The sequence below is a fragment of the Thermoascus crustaceus genome (genome assembly GCF_041956765.1).
Source record: "Thermoascus crustaceus strain CBS 181.67 unplaced genomic scaffold VTN00scaffold_1, whole genome shotgun sequence".
Classification (NCBI taxonomy): Eukaryota; Fungi; Ascomycota; class Eurotiomycetes; order Eurotiales; family Thermoascaceae; genus Thermoascus; species Thermoascus crustaceus.
Genome location: NW_027192527.1, coordinates 4,239,904 through 4,257,912, shown reverse-complemented (window position 1 = coordinate 4,257,912; position 18,009 = coordinate 4,239,904). Strand labels below are relative to the sequence as shown.

The 18,009-nt window shown below is 49.8% G+C and overlaps 7 protein-coding genes and 1 non-coding gene across 8 annotated transcripts; 4 read left to right on the top strand and 4 right to left on the bottom strand.

Moving 5' to 3' along the window:
* Positions 1-4,017: 4,017 nt before the first annotated feature.
* On the top strand, positions 4,018-5,769 carry VTN00DRAFT_1525 (uncharacterized protein; the record flags this gene model as incomplete). Its single annotated transcript, XM_069427642.1, has 3 exons — positions 4,018-4,032; positions 4,100-4,183; positions 4,267-5,769. The coding sequence occupies 3 exons, from the start codon at positions 4,018-4,020 to the stop codon at positions 5,767-5,769; spliced, it is 1,602 nt and encodes a 533-aa protein (XP_069292227.1).
* A 602-nt stretch (positions 5,770-6,371) lies between these two features.
* Positions 6,372-7,350, bottom strand: VTN00DRAFT_1524 (uncharacterized protein; the record flags this gene model as incomplete). Its single annotated transcript, XM_069427641.1, has 3 exons — positions 6,372-6,502; positions 6,649-6,914; positions 7,058-7,350. 3 exons carry the CDS (start codon positions 7,348-7,350, stop codon positions 6,372-6,374), a joined length of 690 nt encoding a protein of 229 aa, XP_069292226.1.
* A 303-nt stretch (positions 7,351-7,653) lies between these two features.
* VTN00DRAFT_1523 (uncharacterized protein) lies at positions 7,654-8,384 on the top strand (the record flags this gene model as incomplete). Its single annotated transcript, XM_069427640.1, has 6 exons — positions 7,654-7,872; positions 7,940-7,957; positions 8,028-8,108; positions 8,180-8,228; positions 8,281-8,319; positions 8,377-8,384. 6 exons carry the CDS (start codon positions 7,654-7,656, stop codon positions 8,382-8,384), a joined length of 414 nt encoding a protein of 137 aa, XP_069292225.1.
* A 976-nt stretch (positions 8,385-9,360) lies between these two features.
* Positions 9,361-10,637, top strand: VTN00DRAFT_1522 (uncharacterized protein; the record flags this gene model as incomplete). The annotated part of the gene is made up of 4 exons (XM_069427639.1): positions 9,361-9,630; positions 9,701-9,947; positions 10,023-10,516; positions 10,587-10,637. 4 exons carry the CDS (start codon positions 9,361-9,363, stop codon positions 10,635-10,637), a joined length of 1,062 nt encoding a protein of 353 aa, XP_069292224.1.
* Positions 10,638-11,673: 1,036 nt separating this feature from the next.
* VTN00DRAFT_1521 (uncharacterized protein) lies at positions 11,674-12,831 on the bottom strand (the record flags this gene model as incomplete). Its single annotated transcript, XM_069427638.1, has 1 exon — positions 11,674-12,831. One exon carries the CDS (start codon positions 12,829-12,831, stop codon positions 11,674-11,676), a length of 1,158 nt encoding a protein of 385 aa, XP_069292223.1.
* Positions 12,832-13,572: 741 nt separating this feature from the next.
* On the bottom strand, positions 13,573-14,610 carry VTN00DRAFT_1520 (uncharacterized protein; the record flags this gene model as incomplete). Its single annotated transcript, XM_069427637.1, has 4 exons — positions 13,573-14,056; positions 14,210-14,304; positions 14,396-14,488; positions 14,551-14,610. The coding sequence occupies 4 exons, from the start codon at positions 14,608-14,610 to the stop codon at positions 13,573-13,575; spliced, it is 732 nt and encodes a 243-aa protein (XP_069292222.1).
* An 835-nt stretch (positions 14,611-15,445) lies between these two features.
* On the top strand, positions 15,446-15,534 carry VTN00DRAFT_t30. Its single transcript has one exon. It is a non-coding gene; the product is annotated as a tRNA-Pro (tRNA).
* Positions 15,535-16,407: 873 nt separating this feature from the next.
* On the bottom strand, positions 16,408-17,643 carry VTN00DRAFT_1519 (uncharacterized protein; the record flags this gene model as incomplete). The annotated part of the gene is made up of 1 exon (XM_069427635.1): positions 16,408-17,643. The coding sequence occupies one exon, from the start codon at positions 17,641-17,643 to the stop codon at positions 16,408-16,410; it is 1,236 nt and encodes a 411-aa protein (XP_069292221.1).
* Between the last annotated feature and the right edge of the window lie 366 nt (positions 17,644-18,009).

The window sequence follows — 18,009 nt, the reverse complement described above, 5'->3', positions numbered from 1 at the left end:
TTTGTACACTGCGACGGAGCATTCAGAAGCTGGATAAGTTTGTCAATGAAAATCCTAGCCTTGATCAAAGCTTTACACGCCGTCTTGACCGAGTCTTTCAAAGTGCTATACAAACGGCTGAATTGACAGCCCAACTTCAAAGCGATATCTCTCAACATCTAGAGCGTGCACGCGCTCCAAACTCTCAGAGATCTCGCAGAAGAATCCCTACTATAGGGCCATTGACAGTTAAAGATGCAAATCGTCAGGTTGCTGAACGCGCTGAAGCTGAACAAAAGAAGATTATTTCCCATGTCCGGAAACGCCAGTCTTCAAAGCCAAAAACCACCACTATAGACCGGTCGGAAACTGTTGAAAATACTCAGGGAGATAGCCAGGATCCAGGCGATATTAATGGGCTATTTAATGTATTTAAATACTAATCTACTTGTTGAGAAATTTGACAAAATAGTAGAAATTTTCCGTTGTGGTGAAATTTTCCGTTGTGGTGCAACGCACCAACACGGGTAGGTGTTGGGGCGGTGGCACGGGTACCTACTTACAGTCTGATGGAAGACGAAATGCCATTAATCAAGTACACTACTGGGATCGTGTGACGAAAGACGTGACTCCGAATCATCTTCCGGAAGTCTTCAGAATCCTAGACCGATGTCGTGATCGTAGGGCTGCTGCGGGGACTTTCTCTGTGCAACTCTCTATAAATTTCACGAGGTACCAACAACATCATCCATCGTTCAGGCATTCTCTTTCAAAACTCTTCCATGGCGATATTTCTTTCATGCAGATGTTTAGTTCTCTATTTTCAAGGTCAGATATCGGGAATAAGGACATTGGTGAGCGACACCTATATCCTAGGTACCTGGTACTTCACATATCATAAGGCAGACCTTCCGTGTCAATTTACGTATCGTAGGAAATTAAACATAAACAGTCAATCTGCATACCAAAATTTATCTGTTAACTCCTGCAGTATCAGGTCATCTCAATAACCACCCCCTAAATAGGTACGCCGCAGGGGTTCAACATGCCCGAACCCTGAAGTCTCGGATATCTCCATCGAAGCAGAATAGCAGCTTTTTATAAGGAGGTTTTAAAGGTCTCGGGAGGGTTGCAACCTGCTGTAAGAAGGTTAAAGGATCAGTATGCTATTACTCTGGAGTATTTCTAAAGCCATGAAATGAAAGGATGGGGATTGCATATATATATATAAATCCGCTACTAGATAGATTTCTTCTTTCACTGCTTCATTGGTATTTTATGTAGGCTGCTAGTACAGCACAATTAAAAGCAGTCTTATTGCTTCTGAGGTTTCAACTTTCTCACTTGCTTGATTATCTCTTTCATTATCGTTGTAGTCGATTTGCTAATAGATTGCGGGGTTGAGGCAGTAGATTCATGCACAATATATTTCAACATAGGCAACATATTTACTTGTAGCTATTTTGCAATAGACTTAAATATGCCTCGCGTTTTTGCGTATTTTTCTTGTTCTACGTCCTGTACGCGTCCCAGGAGTAAAGTAGGTGGGTGGGGTTTAACGACTAACTACATGTAGGGGAGGGAGGTGATATAACCTTAAAGCATGTAATCCACGCTGGTACTTCTGATTTGTCGACTGCAGCGATCGACTAGGTAGCCACTGAGCTGTGGGTATTACCGTCTAGGTGTTTTGACTGGCTAAGATAATAATGACAGAAACCCATGCTGGGATCATCATACCAAGACCCATCCATACAGGAAACGCCCTCTCTGCTTCTCCACAGCGGAAAAAAGAAATTACCATTCAAAAAGAATCCCTGACAGCTACCTAAAAAAAGCTCACACCCTTCTGTAGGAGAGGGGTGCTACAAAAACCCAACCTATGCTTTTGGCGGGCAGGGGTTTTACTGATCCTTCAGGCCAGCAGCAGCCTTCATCTGATATTAGCAGGTAGAGATGAATATCTCTACCGCTGCACCTCGGATGTTGGAAGGATTCGCACCCGGGGCCTCTATGGTGAGGTGATTCTCAGGGGAGTTCGCTGTGTTGCCAGGTTAGCACTGGGGCGTTGACAGTTGAACCATGGGGCCCCGGGTTCTGTTGAGGGGAGATGGCGAAAGGGTGATATATGTTTGCTCTGTTGAAGGCGGGGGGGGGGGGGTGGGCGCTGGGGTATGCCTCTACTGCCACATGTCTTATATGTACTGTAGATATTGCAGACTTTATTATTGTCATTTGTCTAACAAGATACTTACAGATATGTCTATCAATCAATTCCCTTTTACTACCTGAATACTAGACTAACTGCATATCTTCAGGCTACCTTTTTTGTGCCTATCTTGATATCAGACCAGATTCTTTTTATGTCCAGAGCAGGACCCATGAGGCCTAACCACTTCATACAGAGCCCATAACAGAAGCTGTGAAAGCCGTCAATAAGTTTTTTACTATTCAGACATAGGCCTAATCTGGCAAAATCCGCTTACAAAGTATTGCAAATCAGTAGATCAGCAGATACGTATGCCATTTGACACGCGAAGAGGACGTGGGAAATAAGAGCAAATAGAAAGAGCCCGATGCCATATGGAAGATTCTGATGGACCTTTCTATCCAAAAGGGATGTCACATCGAAGTTGTCATCACAGCCTAATTCATTGCTAAGACCAGATGATCGGCACTAGCTGAACCTCCTCCTATATATGATGACAAGATCAACTTTGCAACATGACTAACACCTTTTTTATTGTAGCTGCAGCAAGTCTCGGCTTCTGTGCTATGCGCTTAAGAATGGAATATATTGGTATCTGGAACAGATAATAATAGGAACTGAGTTCTTGACTTTTCCCTTCTTGTTACAGCCTGGCTCGCTGATGAAATATCACATCTTTTGCAGACAGTCTAGCAGTTGTGCGTGAACTCTCCGATTTCAAGAACCAGCAGGCCATAGTGGTCGATGACAGGCAAAGGACACGCTTATAAAACAATCCAGATTACTGCCAGGATTGTTGCCCGCACAATTAACTAGAAGTCGAAGCGGCATTACCCATAGCGGGATCGAGCCGAAGACTTGATTGATAGTGTTTATCTCGAGATTCTGAGAAAGTAAATAGTATTCTTACAAAGTATGAGTTATCTCGAAAGATAACTTAACTATCCCAAGGCGTCCATTCAAAAATCATGAACAGAGCGTTCCGACTTGGTTGTACTCTAGCCGGAAACCTCACTCCAATGTGCTGTTAGGGCTTGAAACGCAATTTCCGCCGATCATCCACCATAGTTTCCGCTCGCAAGCATCCATGGGGTACCAGACATATGTCTCCCACCTAGAGTGAGCTCCTGCCGGATCTCAAATTGAGCGAAACAAAGACAGTTCCCAGTACTACTATCTGGGGAAGCAGGGCACTGATCTCATCTCGATCAAAGCTATAAAACTATGTGAGAAAACTGTCAAAGCTAATGACCCGATTTACAAATCCTTTTAAGATTGGCATATTGTGGAACCCCAAAAGAATAAGATGATGACGCCCTCAATCGATCAATGCCCTACATTAAGGGCATTCATCCATTCACCTCTGAACAGGAAGACTGGCTATTGATATTCTAGACCATCGATGAACAGGTGGTCCACTGGGTATGTTCCACATGTCAATAATATCCACAGCGAATGCACATGCCACTTCGCCTTTTGTGTTCTGTGTGGGGTGACTGGGGTTCTTTTGACAGTGGAAGCCGTTCTATTGTGCGGACTGCGGAGTAGACGCGGGCGGTGAGACGCTCCGACCAACCCGTCCAACAAATCCACTAAGAGACTAGCCGAGCGGAGAACAATCCATGCCAAGATTTACACCCACCCAAATTTTTCGATGCGTGTATCGCAGTTCTCGCTTACGTCCCGTGCAGGTTACTACTTTTCGGCTCAGCAACGACTACAGTACGATCATTGCTGAGACACGGGCCGCAGAAGTCAAGTTGGCAGTCCCGGCCGTGCTTTCCAGGATCTCCATCTAATTCCTACCCTCCTGGCGACAGGGGAAGAGAATGGCCGACATCGAGGTTCGTTTGATCCGCTCGCAGCCTACCTTTTCCCATGCGGCTTTGAAGTTGACGAGTTGCCCATCAGGAACGGCTGCGAAGCCACGCCCAGGCCTTCGACGGTCTGCTGTCCCTGATTCCTGCCAAGTACTACTACGGAGAGGATACAAGTGTACGTGGTCGATTCTCAACACAAACCGTCCTAGCATGGCGCATTGGTTCCTCAAAGAAAGCTGATCGTGAATCCTCCAATAGGACCAATGGCAGCGGAAGAAGCAGACGAAGGAACAGGCTCGGAATGCCAAACGGGCGAAGCTGGACCCCGACTCCGCAAAGACCGCCAAAGATGTGATGGAAGAGAACGCACGGAAACGCAAACGTGACGAGGATGACGATGAACACAGCGAGGGGGAATCTTCGTCAGAGAGTGAACTCGGCACAGAGAAGCCTCTGGAAGGTCTGAAGAGAGGCGACTTGAAGCCCAAGAAGCAGAAGAAAACAGAGGACACAGAGAAGGACGAGGAGGCCTTGAAAAAGGCTGAAGAGCGGAGAAAGCTGAAGGAGCAAAAGAAGGCAGAGAAGAAAGCCGCTCAGAAAGAGAGGAAGAAAGCCAAGGAAGCCGAAAAGAAGGCGAAGAAGCAAGAACAGCAACAGCAGAAAGAGCAGAACTCTACTGCCGCCGAATCGATACCCAAAGAGTCGGAACCGAAAGAGAACACTGACAAGCAGGATCCTCCACGCGAAGATAACAGCGATGACGAAGATGCAGAGGACGACGTTGCCGCTGTCGAGGGATTCTCCCTCAACGAAAAACCCGAACAAGACGAACACGGATCAACCGCTTCATCAACACCAAACTCCCCCGGCTTCGACGCCTCTAATCCTCATTCCGGCAGCTCCTCCATTTCCTCCATCGTGCCCGCTGATGAAGACGCCCAAAAACGAAAACAAAAATCGTCCTCTTCCGACGAGCCAAAACCTCTAAAACCCACACCCGAAGAGCTCCGACAGCGTCTCCAGAAACGTCTCGACGAGCTCCGCGCCGCCCGTCATGCGGACGGTCTCAATGGCAAGCCGGCACGGAACCGACAGGAACTGATCGAAGCCCGACGACAAAAGGCCGAACAGCGCAAACAGCACAAGAAGGAGATGCGACGGAAGGCCAAGGAGCAGGAGCAGAAGCTGAAGGACGAGGCCATGGCGCGACGCTTCTCGCCCGGCGGATCGGGCTCGCTGCTCGCATCCCCCCGCTCCCCCGCAGAGTCAACCGGCTCCGGCTCCAACAACAACTACGCATTCGGCCGCATCACCTTCGCGGACGGCCAGCAGGTCGACCCCTCACTCTCCACCCTGCTCGATACCCAGAAGCGCCACGGACCCCAGGACCCGGCAACGGCCCTGAAAGCCGCCGAGGCCAAAAAGGCCCGTCTCGCCAGCATGGACCCCGAGAAGCGCAAGGAGATCGAGGAGAAGGACATGTGGTTGAACGCTAAGAAGCGCGCGCACGGCGAGCGCGTCCGCGACGACACTTCCTTGCTCAAGAAGGCGCTGAAGCGGAAGGAGTCCGCGAAGAAGAAGTCCGAGCGGGAGTGGAAGGAGCGGCTGGAGGGCGTGCAGAAGGGCAAGGAGATGAGGCAGGCGAAGCGCGAGGAGAATATCCGGAAGAGAAAGGAGGAGAAGGGTGCCAAGAAGGGGGGCAAGGCGAGGCCTGGGTTCGAGGGGAGCTTCAAGGCGAAGGTCGGAGGGAAGAAGAAATAAGTTAAGATGATCGGAGAGTATACTGTCACTTCGTGATGAGACAGATGAGAGTCAGACAAACAAACATGCATGGCCCGGATGTATGGGAGGAAACCTTGTGTGGGAAGTTAAGGTGCGAATATTGGTGTTTTTTATTTTCTTCTTTACGAGATCTCACATCTTGCGATATTATATTGTAAGCATAAGAAGCGGACAATTAGTGTGATCAATTGGAGTTTTCCTCGTCAGAGAACTGCTTATGCTTGAGCCTCTACAGCCGGTGTGTACTTGAAGAATAATGTAGTTGCCATGAATAGTAGACTTCTCCAGCGAAGGAAGTTCAATGGAATTCTAACTCGTCTGGAACAAATGAAAAAAAGGGCCTGCGCTTGCTAACAGTAACTCTAACAAGATAATAACACGTAACCTCTTTTCCTTTGGAGTGATCAGGGATCTGTCAGATGCAGGTTAGGCGTATAGTGCGATGTAGTTGGCAAATAAATCTATGTACAGTGCGGGAATTGCAAGCCGTCGACTCTTTCTTTCGAGGCTCCTAGGTATGCGTCTGCATAGCTTGATTAGGGAGTTCAATGAGGGTATAATGCCAGAGAAATGCATCTGCTTTATCGGTAGGGAGCATCCGCTCTGATGGCGGCGGCCAGCTCGGGCTCCCACTTGTCTCCGTTGGCCAGCAACTTCTCCTTGTTGTAAAGCAGCTCTTCGCGCGTTTCAGTAGCGTATTCAGCATTAGGCGCTGAAAAAAAATTCATATACATGTTAGTCTCGTTTCTCCAGAAAAATGATACTGTGTTTTTCTACGATGTGTTGTTGCTGTGTTGCAGGACCGTCCGTGCTTTGGCTGACTAGACGATCCAATCAAGAAAAATATAAACCACTCACATTCAACAATGGCATCCACGGGACAGCTCTCCTGGCAGTATCCACAGTAGATGCACTTGGTCATATCGATATCATATCTGGTTGTGCGACGGCTGCCATCCTCACGCTCTTCAGCTTCGATGGTAATAGCCTGCGCGGGACAGATCGCCTCGCACAGCTTGCACGCGATGCACCGCTCCTCACCGGACGGGTAGCGGCGCAGGGCGTGCTCACCGCGAAAACGGGGCGAGATGGGACCCTTTTCGAAGGGGTAGTAGATTGTGTATCTGAACATGACCAAAGAGTGCAAATTAGTAATTCATATGCCAATCTGATGATGGCAGATATTTCTACTCCTCCAGAACGCCCATAGCGCCCGCAATTGGTCCCACAGGGGCTGATTTCAACCATTTCGCCAGGGGTCACTTACGGTGGTCTGAAGAACTGCTCCAGCACGACGTACATGCCCCGGAATAGCTCAGCCAGCAGGAAATATTTGCTGGCCTTGTCCAGGGACGACTCCTCGCTCTGGTCCCATCGCTTGGGAGGCGGGAGACGGAAGCCAGACGGCGGTGGGCCCGATGGGGTCGCTGCTCTGGAAACAGAGGTTGAGAAGTTGGCAGTAGAGCGGAGGGAAGACGAGAGACGAAGCGAGGAGGCCAGCAGGGAGGAGGATGGACGCTGGGAGGCGACCAGCCTCGCGATGGGCTTGGAGGAGGCCATTGTGGAGGAGAATCTGGGGGAAGCGGGGGAGACCGGCAAGCTTGGATCTGGGGAGGTTGAAGTGGACGTTCGTCAACGCTCTGGCAGGGCGGGTGGATGGCCGCTTAGGTCATTCCTTTCTTGCGCACCCTGATTGGCCGCCGGGCAGGTTTTTACTCGGCCCAGGGAAAACGCCCGAGCCGCAGACGCCGCGGCGACCACAAGCAACCCTCTTCAGTCAAGAGAACATATCGTTTCTCCTCTCCATCTCCACCGTCCCCGTCTCGTCAGCATCCCCCGAATCCCCCTCCTCACGCTGTCATCATGTTCCGCTCCGCCGTCGTCCGCTCGTTGAGGGCCTCCGTGCCTCGTGCCGTGAGGGCTCCTCTCTCTGTCCAGATCAGAACCTCCCCAGCCGTCCGCCCATCTCAATTTGCTCCGGCCTTTACCACCCCGGCCATCCGTTTCTATTCGGCTCCTGCTGGTCTCTCCAAGGACGAGGTTGAGGGCCGGATAGTGAACCTGCTGAAGAACTTCGACAAGGTTCGTGCGCGCTGCGTCCGTGCCTTTCTGATAGTGGTTTATGGGGCTGACAAATCGATGTCTATAGGTCTCCGATCCTAACAAGGTCTGTGGCATCTATCTTGCGGGATTGGTTTGAAAGTGGCCGGGGAAGAAGCGTCTAATTCAGGTCCCAGATTAACGGCACTTCGCACTTCACCAATGACCTTGGCCTGGACAGTCTGGACACTGTTGAGGTCGTGATGGCCATTGAGGAGGTAATATCAATCATATCTCCGGTTCCAGACTAAAATTTTTTGCATGATACTGAATGCCGCTTGTGAAACAGGAGTTCAGCATTGAGATCCCAGACAAGGAGGCCGATGCCATCCACAGCGGTAGGTGATATGCATATGCTCCATCTCCGAATATATGCTGATTTTTGAACAGTCGACAAGGCGGTTGAATACATCCTGTCTCAGCCCGATGGTGCGTTGCCTTTCTTGAAGCCGAAGGTGCCGGACTAGTAGACTGACAACACCACAGCTCACTAAGCGGCCCGTGGAATTTCCAAGTTTTAGAGAGTCAAAAGAAGAGAGACGTTGGCGTGGATATATGCAAAAAATGCTAGAGCATGAGTGTCATGCGGCCACCAGCGCTGCTCTGTGCGTTTAATCTATGCTGGTGCTTCGCTCGATTATATCGTGTACATCATCTGCAAACATGAACTTCCATATTCATACATGTTGGACTCACCCTGCCGCTCTGGTTCAGTTACCATAGAACAATAGACGATCTGGTAACTTACGTTTTCTTCTCCCCGCCGCTCATGCTCTGGGGGACATGACGTCTGCTACGCACGCTATCTGCTGTTCCGCTGTAATACGCGTAGGAACCAGGCTCTGGATACGAGTAAGCAGTAATTGTTTCTTCCCTGAATGAAAATCAAGTCGTCCATTCCTGAGAAACAAGGTCGAGTATCAACTCAGTGTTGCGCGTGACGCGATCTGCGGTATCGGAAGATACCACTCCTAGCTGCCCTCGCAAATCCAAACATAAAATCATGTACTGGACGGATTACTACTAGAAAAACAGATAAAATCGGGTTTATATCTAAAGACGCCTCGTTTATCTGATGTTACTTGTCTACCTGGTACGGAGCTTAAGGAGATTGGAACGTGAACTGGGCCCCGGCGCTAAGGCCGTCAGGCAAACAGCTTAGCGAGCCTGATCCATTATTTCCCAAGACACGAGGACCTCCGATAGTTTCGAACAGCTCGAGTCTCTTCACGTTTCAGGAACGCTGTGAACACGGCACTGCTGTGTGCAGCTCTGCTCTTCGACAATCTGTCTACATCTCCTGCTACCGCCCAACTCTGACGAATTCCGCCCTAAAGAGACTTCCCGTGCCCGTCGCGAGCCTAGCCTCTCCCCAATCCCATGCTTCTCACGCCAGCTACTCCTGTCGACTCCTGAGTCCTCCCCGCCGTTCTTCATAAGAATCACCCCGACGACGAAACCTGCTTCCTCATGGCCTCAGCCGGTGGCTTGACTCGCCGAAGAGGAGGCGGTCGAGTTGCTGGCGGAGACGACACCGACGGCAGCCGAGTGTCATCCCCCACCCTCAAGAACGGCTCTTCATATGACAGTCGAGTGCCGGAGACCTCGTTCACGGACTCAGAAAATGGCCATAAGATCGCATTCGACCCGCGGGATATCAGTGAGAATGAGGAACGGACCAAACAGCCCAAGCTGACGCTGATGGAGGAAGTGCTGCTCCTCGGGCTCAAAGACAAACAGGTAGCGCCTATCTCCAGCATTACGCCGGACTTGCGCCAGCTGACGTTTGTGGTTGATTTTGTTATTGTAGGGTTACCTATCTTTCTGGAACGAGAACATCTCTTACGCCTTACGAGGATGCATCGTGATCGAACTCGCGTTCCGGGGCCGGATAAGCATGCAGAAGGACTCGTCGCGACGGCGGTTTCCGCTCGCCGATCGGGTGATCGAGGTTATCGACGACACACTTACAGGAGAAGTCTTGCTGGACGAGGCGCTGAAGATGATGAAGTCGAGTGAGAAGATGAGCGTCAGCTCCTGGATTGACCTCATGAGCGGTACGGAGACTCCTCAACTTAAGGATATCTGTCCTTCTGAAGAGCCGCGTATCTGACATAGCAAATTACTGTTAGGTGAAACGTGGAACCTGATGAAGATCGGCTACCAGCTCAAGCAAGTGCGTGAGCGTCTCGCCAAGGGCCTCGTCGATAAGGGCATCCTCCGCACCGAGAAGCGCAACTTCCTGCTCTTCGACATGGCCACACACCCTGTTGCCGATGGAGGCGCCAAGGAGGAACTCCACCGACGAGTCCGCAACATCTGCAGCAATCGCACCGTGATCATACCCGCCAGCTCATGGCTGCCTGAGGACGTGGAATTCAGATATCTCCGGTCGGTTACGATGGTGTGCGCTGCCTACGCAGCCAATGTGCTCGAGAATGCGCTGGTCACAATGAGTCATGAGGCTCGCGAGAGAGCATTTGCACAGGTGGACGAGTTGCTCGCTGAGTACTCGCAATGGCCATTTGCCCGGAGGACAGGTGGCTCTCAGGGGATCGGAGCCAACCTGGCGCAGGTCATCAACGATGAGGTTAATAAGGCGAAGGATAGGGAACTTCAGCTGGAGGTATGCTCTTCGTTCTTTCGTTCCTAGAACCACCGCTGGCCGTGGAGACTCCAGATGCTAACTTAACCAGGTCGTCGCGGCATGTTTGAGCGTTTTCACCAGACTTGATTCCCTACTTTGAACGGTGTCCTTCATCCTACGATTTCCCCATTCCTTCCTTTCTCCTTTATATTTCGGTGCCTGGAAGCTGATAAGAGATCTGGATCCTTTACCTAACTTCTCGCGATATGGGTCTCAATAGCAAGATGGGTTGGAACTGGGCGGTGGTTCTCTTTCTCCTTTAAACGCCATTCTTAAAAAGCATCATGATATGAGATCATATTGGCTCTTCTTTGCCGACCTCTTCTTTTCCCTCCCATTCCGATCCTCGACAGAGGTACTAATCCCCTTAGTTTACATGAGCAAGGACGTGTGATATAGAGTGCACGTGACAGGAGCCTAAACCGGACCCGTGTGACAACGAAGCGGACGAAAAGACAGTGGAAGAAAACAAAGGCCCCAGACCACTTATCTCTTGCGATATAAGGGACTAGATAGTCTGTCTACCTTGGTGATGTCGCCGAGAGAATGAGCAGATTTGTGTGGTTTGGGCCATCGTCTGCAGAGGCTGAAATGGAGGCTGAGATACAGAACGTCTCCGTTCAGTTGTCATCTGGATCTAGGTGGCATTTTCATTTGCGCTTTTCCTTTTTCGGTGTCTTTTCTGCATTTTGGTTTTTTTATATCCTGATGAAGAATTGCCTTGCTACCTACCTCCTAACCCAACCTATCGGGTCCCGTTCAACTAGGTTGAGCTACCTGTCTGTGTTTGTTTGTTTATTTATTTGTTTTACTTTTTTCCTTTTTTTCTTTCTGGACATGTTTTAATTTACTTATCAATCGAATAAATTGATAAATTTGAAAATTGGCTTCCATTTTGCTAGGTCGAATTCTGGAGTTCAGATATCTATCTTGGATTAGGTGCTTGGAGCATGTAGATGGCTCCAGATACTACTTCCTTCAGGGTTATGTTCTGTTCTTCTCACTATTTTTCATATTTTCCATTTTTCACAAAAATCCATTGATTGGTCTTATTTCAGGATATCAGAAGTGGGGTTTTCCTATCTTGACCTTGCGATTTTCCAGCTTACACGAGTCGAAGACAGGAAAAGGAGACATCAATTGGCTCTCAGCACAATCCTTCCACTGGACCTCTTCTCCTCCATCCGCAGCATCGCCTCCCTCCCCCTGAGCAGATCCTCTACGAAATCGATATTGCCTCTCACCTCCCCCTTCTCCACCAATTGTCCGATCCACGCCAACGCCTTCCCCTCCGGCTCGACGTCGAAGAATTTACTGGTTAGCTTCCGATTGCGTATTTCCGCTTTCGCCGCTTCCCACTCTTTTGCCGCCTTCTCGTTCCCGTCGGGGACCGACTGGCAGATACTCAACACAACGCCGCCATCTTTCACCACGGCGGGAGAGTGCACCTGTCGGAGCGTGTCCCCGCCAATACAGTCGAGGACTATATCTACGGGGCTCCAGCCATTCTCGAGAAATGCTTCCGTGGCGTCCGGGTACGAGGTGTAGTCGATGACCGCGTCGGCGCCGAGCTGGGTGTGGATGTTCGCCGCGTGGCCTGGCAGGGAGCACGTCCCGCAGATCCAGACCCTAGTGTTGGGGAAGAGGGTTCGGGACCGGAGGAGTCGGATCGCATGCACTCCAACGTCGCTCTCCCAGGCGTTGGTGACGAGGACTCGTAGGGGACTGTTACTACTACCATGACCGCCGCCGCTGCCTCCAAAGGCCCCGTCGGTCTCAGCCCTGCCGGATAGCCCGCTCGTCTCGTACGGATCCAACCCCCCGTGTCGGAAGAACGCCTGCCACGCCGTGAGCGCGCCCAGCGGGATCGACGCCGCCTCCGCAGCGGTAATGTTCTTCGGCTTGAACGCGAGCTCGTTCTCCGTCGCCAGCGTGTAGTCCGCGGCCGCGCCGTCACGGTCCCAACTGAGCAGGCCGAAGACGTCGTCGTCGATCTTGAACTTGGGCCCGTCCTGGTTCCACTGGTCCTCGTTGGGCGTGCAGATCACCTGGCCGCACATCGCGTGCGCAGGGATCGCGGCCCGCCGGCGGAGCGTCTCTGGCCGGTTGAGCTCATCGCGGGTGAAGGAGGCCGTCTGGACTTTGAGGAGGTATTGGGTCGGTGACGGGACGGGTGCTGGGTAGCCCGTTTCGTACATCAGGGGGCGAGCGCCGGGGGGTTTCTTCGGGTCGTAGTCGAGAGGAGGGAGGTGGAGAGCTTGCATGTTCTCCGGGACAAAGTTTTCTTCGGTCATTGTTGCTTGCTTGCTTGCTTGTAGGTACTGCGTATGCAAGGATATAAAATGTATGTAAAGCAGGTAGGTATAAATGAATTGCTCAGCCACCGTCGATTATCTCCAACCAGGTCCTTAGTTGGCCTGCTTGTCTGTATAGACTGAATTGATAGATATGGATAAATGCTACATGGAGCATTTCACCTGAACACTTGCTGGGTTTTCACGTCATAGGAATAATCATCCGACCTGCATAGACAAATATTAAAATAGGAATAAAAAATCAGACAAGAGAAAACCAGGATCGTCGTCGTCGAATAGATGTGTCATTGTTATAACTGAATTCCCTGCTGAATTCTTGGAACTAAGACATGGACTGGTATATAGAGGTTACAGATGATATGATGATAGTAGTAGGCTTTCCCCGGATTTCCTAACGTTGACGTAGTTTACTGACCTGCATGCTTAGGTCAGCCCGCCACAAGACAACTTTCCGTCCGCATCGAGATCAGGATTTGACTTACAAGTAGAGTCTGAGTAGCTGTTAGCTTGATACTGAAAATAATGATCAGCAGTACTGGTGAGGCTGTTTTACGGGCGTCTTTCGTTTTCCATATCAAGCACCCGATAAGGTGTATCGCAAAGGTCCCGCGGTTACTCCGAAACTGTACCTACATAGTAAGCTACAATAGAGGACTGGACTTTCACTTGATATAAAAAAAAGAGATATGACAATCACGGCCATCCAAATTGTCTGATCGATCAACCCTCCCTCCGATAAGGCGGCCCACAAACACCATCTTCCCGATAACTCTGTCCCAACAACCGCTCATCAAACCCCTCCGCGAACCAGTCCCAGATCGACCCATCGAAGTACAGCCCGCAAAAATCCGCATCCGCAATCGCCCTCCACTCCTCCCAGACCACGCGGCCGCAGTCGTCGAAAAACACCACACGGAGCGTACCATATCCATTTCCATTTCCATCTTCTCCTCCGAAAAGCGTCTGCTCATCCTCGATGAAGATCCAATTCACCACCGCGGCCGTGTAGACAGGTACGTAATCAATCTCGTCGACCTCATCGTCTTCGAATTCGCGGATCGCTTCGTTCCTGGCTTCTCTTAGGCCCTGGAGGTAATGGCCCGCTGGGCTGTGGGGGATTATCAGTTGTGGGAGAGGCTCGAAGATCTTGTGCCATTCGCAGGATCCGTAGTTGTATAGAGACGGATCGGATAGGAGACATTCCCTGTCATTGTTATAGTCACAATTTGTGATCAGATTCAGGTCGACTGTGGCCAGTAGTCTCTCGTTGCGGGCATCAGAACCTGGAGTGTAGCATGTTCGGAGTCAGACCCAGCGGTCTATTCCGTCCTTGTTGTTGAAGTGTGTCGTCAATCACCGCTCCTGGTCCGTCTGGAAGGGTTTCGGGATGGTTTCGATCTCGTCCGGGGTTGGAGAGGCGAGTTGCTTGTTTTGGATTGCGAGACGGTAGGGCTGTTTTTATATTTCTTTTTGTCAACCCATTTTTTACAAAAAAAAGGGCCAGTTTCGAAAAGGAAATGAGAGGGGGGGATTCATTTCAAACCTCTCTTCCCTGTACACCCATCTGGACATATTCCATCGCCAGACGAGATGCCTGCTGGCGATAAGACTCGGGGGAGTCTTTGTTCCATCGTTTCTGAATAGAAAAGTCCTTGGTATCACCCATTCATGTTCCCCAGAGTTGTATGGGTGACCTACCAGAAGGAAAAGGTCAAATGGCTGCTGACCCCATTTGAGGAATTCCTCCTCGCTTGCCATTATTGTCAAGAGATAATAATAGGTGTCTAACTTAGTGTAATAATGGGGTAAAGGTGGGGTTGAATTGGACGGATGGCTTCGATTAGATAGGAATTGAAATTTAGGTAGCTAGCCGGAAAAATTGATAATTTGTAGCTGATGGAATAGGCACTTTTCAGTTGATTAGGTGTAAATAAATTGCAGGTGGAAATGTGGTCTGGTCTCTAGATAATAGTCATTAGCAAATGTCTCCTGGACAAGTGAAGTAGAGAGAAACCTCCAGGACCCTGGATCGTTGCCTACGTACTTAAGCTAACAGCCAAAGGGTTTTAATAACGCCTCAATAAGGGACGGGCTTGTCCTAATGGCGTGGCCCACTTGCATGCTTAATTTACAGGATGAGGACCTCATATTTAAACTTTGTGCTAGGACTCGCTTCAAAATCATGGGGCTAACTCCATCTTCTTCAATTTAAGGATTCTACAGGAAAGGAAAGACATACAGGATTGATTCAACCTACAGTAGAATCCTACCTTATGGGATACGATTAACGGGTAAGCGCTGAGTGAGTGAGTAGAGTTCTCGTTTCACGCCTACAACAATGATTTTTTGAGATATTTTATGCAAATAAGGCGTGCAATAGAATCTCGGAAGAAATCACAAAAAAAGCCGACGAAAAAATAGCAGAACTCAAATTCTCAACCAGAAAACACAGAAGAAACTAAACTACTGTACGTACCGTTACCTACCGAGCAAAAGTAAATGGGGCACCCCATCGACTATCTCGTTCTATTAGTTGAGCGTTGATAGCGCGGCAAGCTTAGAAAAATATTTTTTTGCGGAAAAATCAAGTGTCGGGTCAGTGGTCTAGGGGTATGATTCGCGCTTCGGGAAAACTAAATTCCATTATGCGCGAGGTCCCGGGTTCGAATCCCGGCTGACCCCCGGCCTTCCTTTTTACCTTTTTTAAGGTTTCATATCAACCGTACTTTATTTGGAATGTGGTCGTTTTGGCAGGGATCTATGCGGGCAAACAGAGAAATTATTCGTTTTTCTTGCGAGAGAGAGAGAGAGAGATGAAAAGAAATTTCAAACAAAACTCAGTCGGCTTGAACCTGGGATCTTGTCACCGAAATATTACTTGGAAAAAGAGATCCCGGAATACCTGAAGTAAACTGAACAGAACAGATACACATGACAATAGTAGTATGAAAATCATTCCAGCTACCACGTAGAGTCGATGAGCAAAGACATAAAAATCAAAAATACACATACCGGAAAATCCCTTCTCAGAGCCCAAGAGAGACGTAATTTCAACCCTCACCAATCTTCATCTCCACCTTGGCTGCTACATAGATAGTCCTTGCAACGCTGAAGGGCCTACTGTCGCCTTCACATTTTCTTGCATGCTATATACATCTCAGCATTTTGCTGGGAGCAGGAGCAAGGAAAGTATGATCTCAAGCGGGGTTACATGAGTGAGCGAATCGTTAGGAGAACTGATCTTCCAACTCACCCAGCTCACTCTGTTAAAGTGCAGTATCCAGATAAGGTGAACGAACCTCTTATAGATTTTTGTAGATTTTCATAATTTTTTTACCCAAATAGGCATGTCTCGCTTCACCATTCGTAACCATCAAGCAAAGACCAATCGCGCCATTCAACCCCAACTCCGTATACAATTCCAGTCGATGTACTGTACACCCAACACAAACCGAGGTTTTCCATACCGTTGAATCAGCCAGAGCTGGATTATCGCAAAACTCATCACTCTCTCGCATAAAAACTCGGGACTCCTGTTACCAAGCCAGAGTTGTCTCATTTGGTCAAGTCATCCACAAGCCCATACAATCCTTCGGGAGACTCGAATACTTTCCAGATATCTCTCGGGACACCTTCAAAGGCCTTTTCGAACCTTTCTGCTGAATTCTTCTCCTCCATGTGCGCCACATCGATCACTTTCCTGATGAAGATGGCATAGATCCAGCCTTTGTACTTCTTGTATATCTCCGCATACGCCTCTGGGTCACTTTGGGTCGAGTCACCGACGCAGAGGATCTTCCGCTGCGGGAACCACCGGTGTATTTTGTCCATCTGCTCGACTTTGTATGCCTGGGTGTCCTGGGTAAATGATTTCAGCAATCCGCTCAGGCCCATCCAGGAGTTGTCTCGGAGGATCAGGGTTCCGGGACTATAACTTGAATGGAGAAAACGCTGGAGAAAAGGATAGAGGTTGTACGGCGAAGCTGACACGTAGAACCACGTTGGCGTAAGCTGTCTCTGGATATGAGCGTACAACTCTGGCATCCCCGCAATCGGTTTCGGCTCTTCCGCAAAGGTCGTGCGGAGAATGCCAATGGCGTCGGGAGTCTGTGTGTATTTGATAGTATCATCAACGTCCGAAATGACTAGCCAACCTTCAGGAGAAGCAAAAACAGTATTCATCGACACACTGCGGTCCCAGCCTTCCAGGTAGGGTTTGACGATGGTCCCATCCTCCATATCATGAGCGCCTATAAGCACTGTTTGGCTGCTGATGCCATTGCTGTCTGTTGGACCTAGCCTGTGCTTGTGTATGTTGCCGCAAGGGAGGGGCACCTCTAAAGTCATGACTCTAGCAGGCGCAATCTCTCTCATAAACGGCTGCAGCCGCTGAGCGATTCGCTTTCTCGTCTCTTCATCCGTGCCCACTTCTCCATCGAGACCAATGGCATCTGCAACCAACCCAACGAATTTAGAGATATCTTGCCGGCCATGAGCCATGAAGACACATGCAATGACATCGACCTGCCATGGCTGTATCTTGTGAGGATACGGGTGCACTGGTCGGTAGGCGGTATTATCGAGCAGCCAGACCGTATTCTGACGAGGGTGTGCAGGCTGCGCCAAGGTATCGTTCTGTCCCAGGAAGGACGACGCAAAGCGTAATATGGCAGTGACCCGTGCGGTAGCCCGTCGGCTGGGGAGGTATCGTTCAATGCGAAGGAAGTCCCCAGCAGCACGAGCCTGTCGCTCTTCCTCAGTCTCCTGTGTCTTCTGCCGGATCATGTCCATGTTGTTCGGGTTGTTGAGATTTTGCCATATATTTCTTTTGGAGTACAAGCTTCTGATGCTCTTGGCGGTCAGATCTCAATCAAACGGGCAGCCACTTGGCAGAAGTATGCTTCAGGGTTATGTCAAACCAAGAACTCATTGAACGCGGGGGCAGCCAGGGAGACCAGGTATTTAAATAAGTGCGAAAAATAGCAGGGCTGTGACTTCCACATAAAAGGCCTTTGCCCGTACCTGCATGCGCCATAGCAGGCATCGCGATAGGCGCAATCGCTGAGTGAGACGCTGCTTCTTTGGCCATCATTTGGGCGAGTCAGACGATCAAGGAAGCGCTGTGCAACCAGATTGAGTTTCGCTGGAGAGCGACAG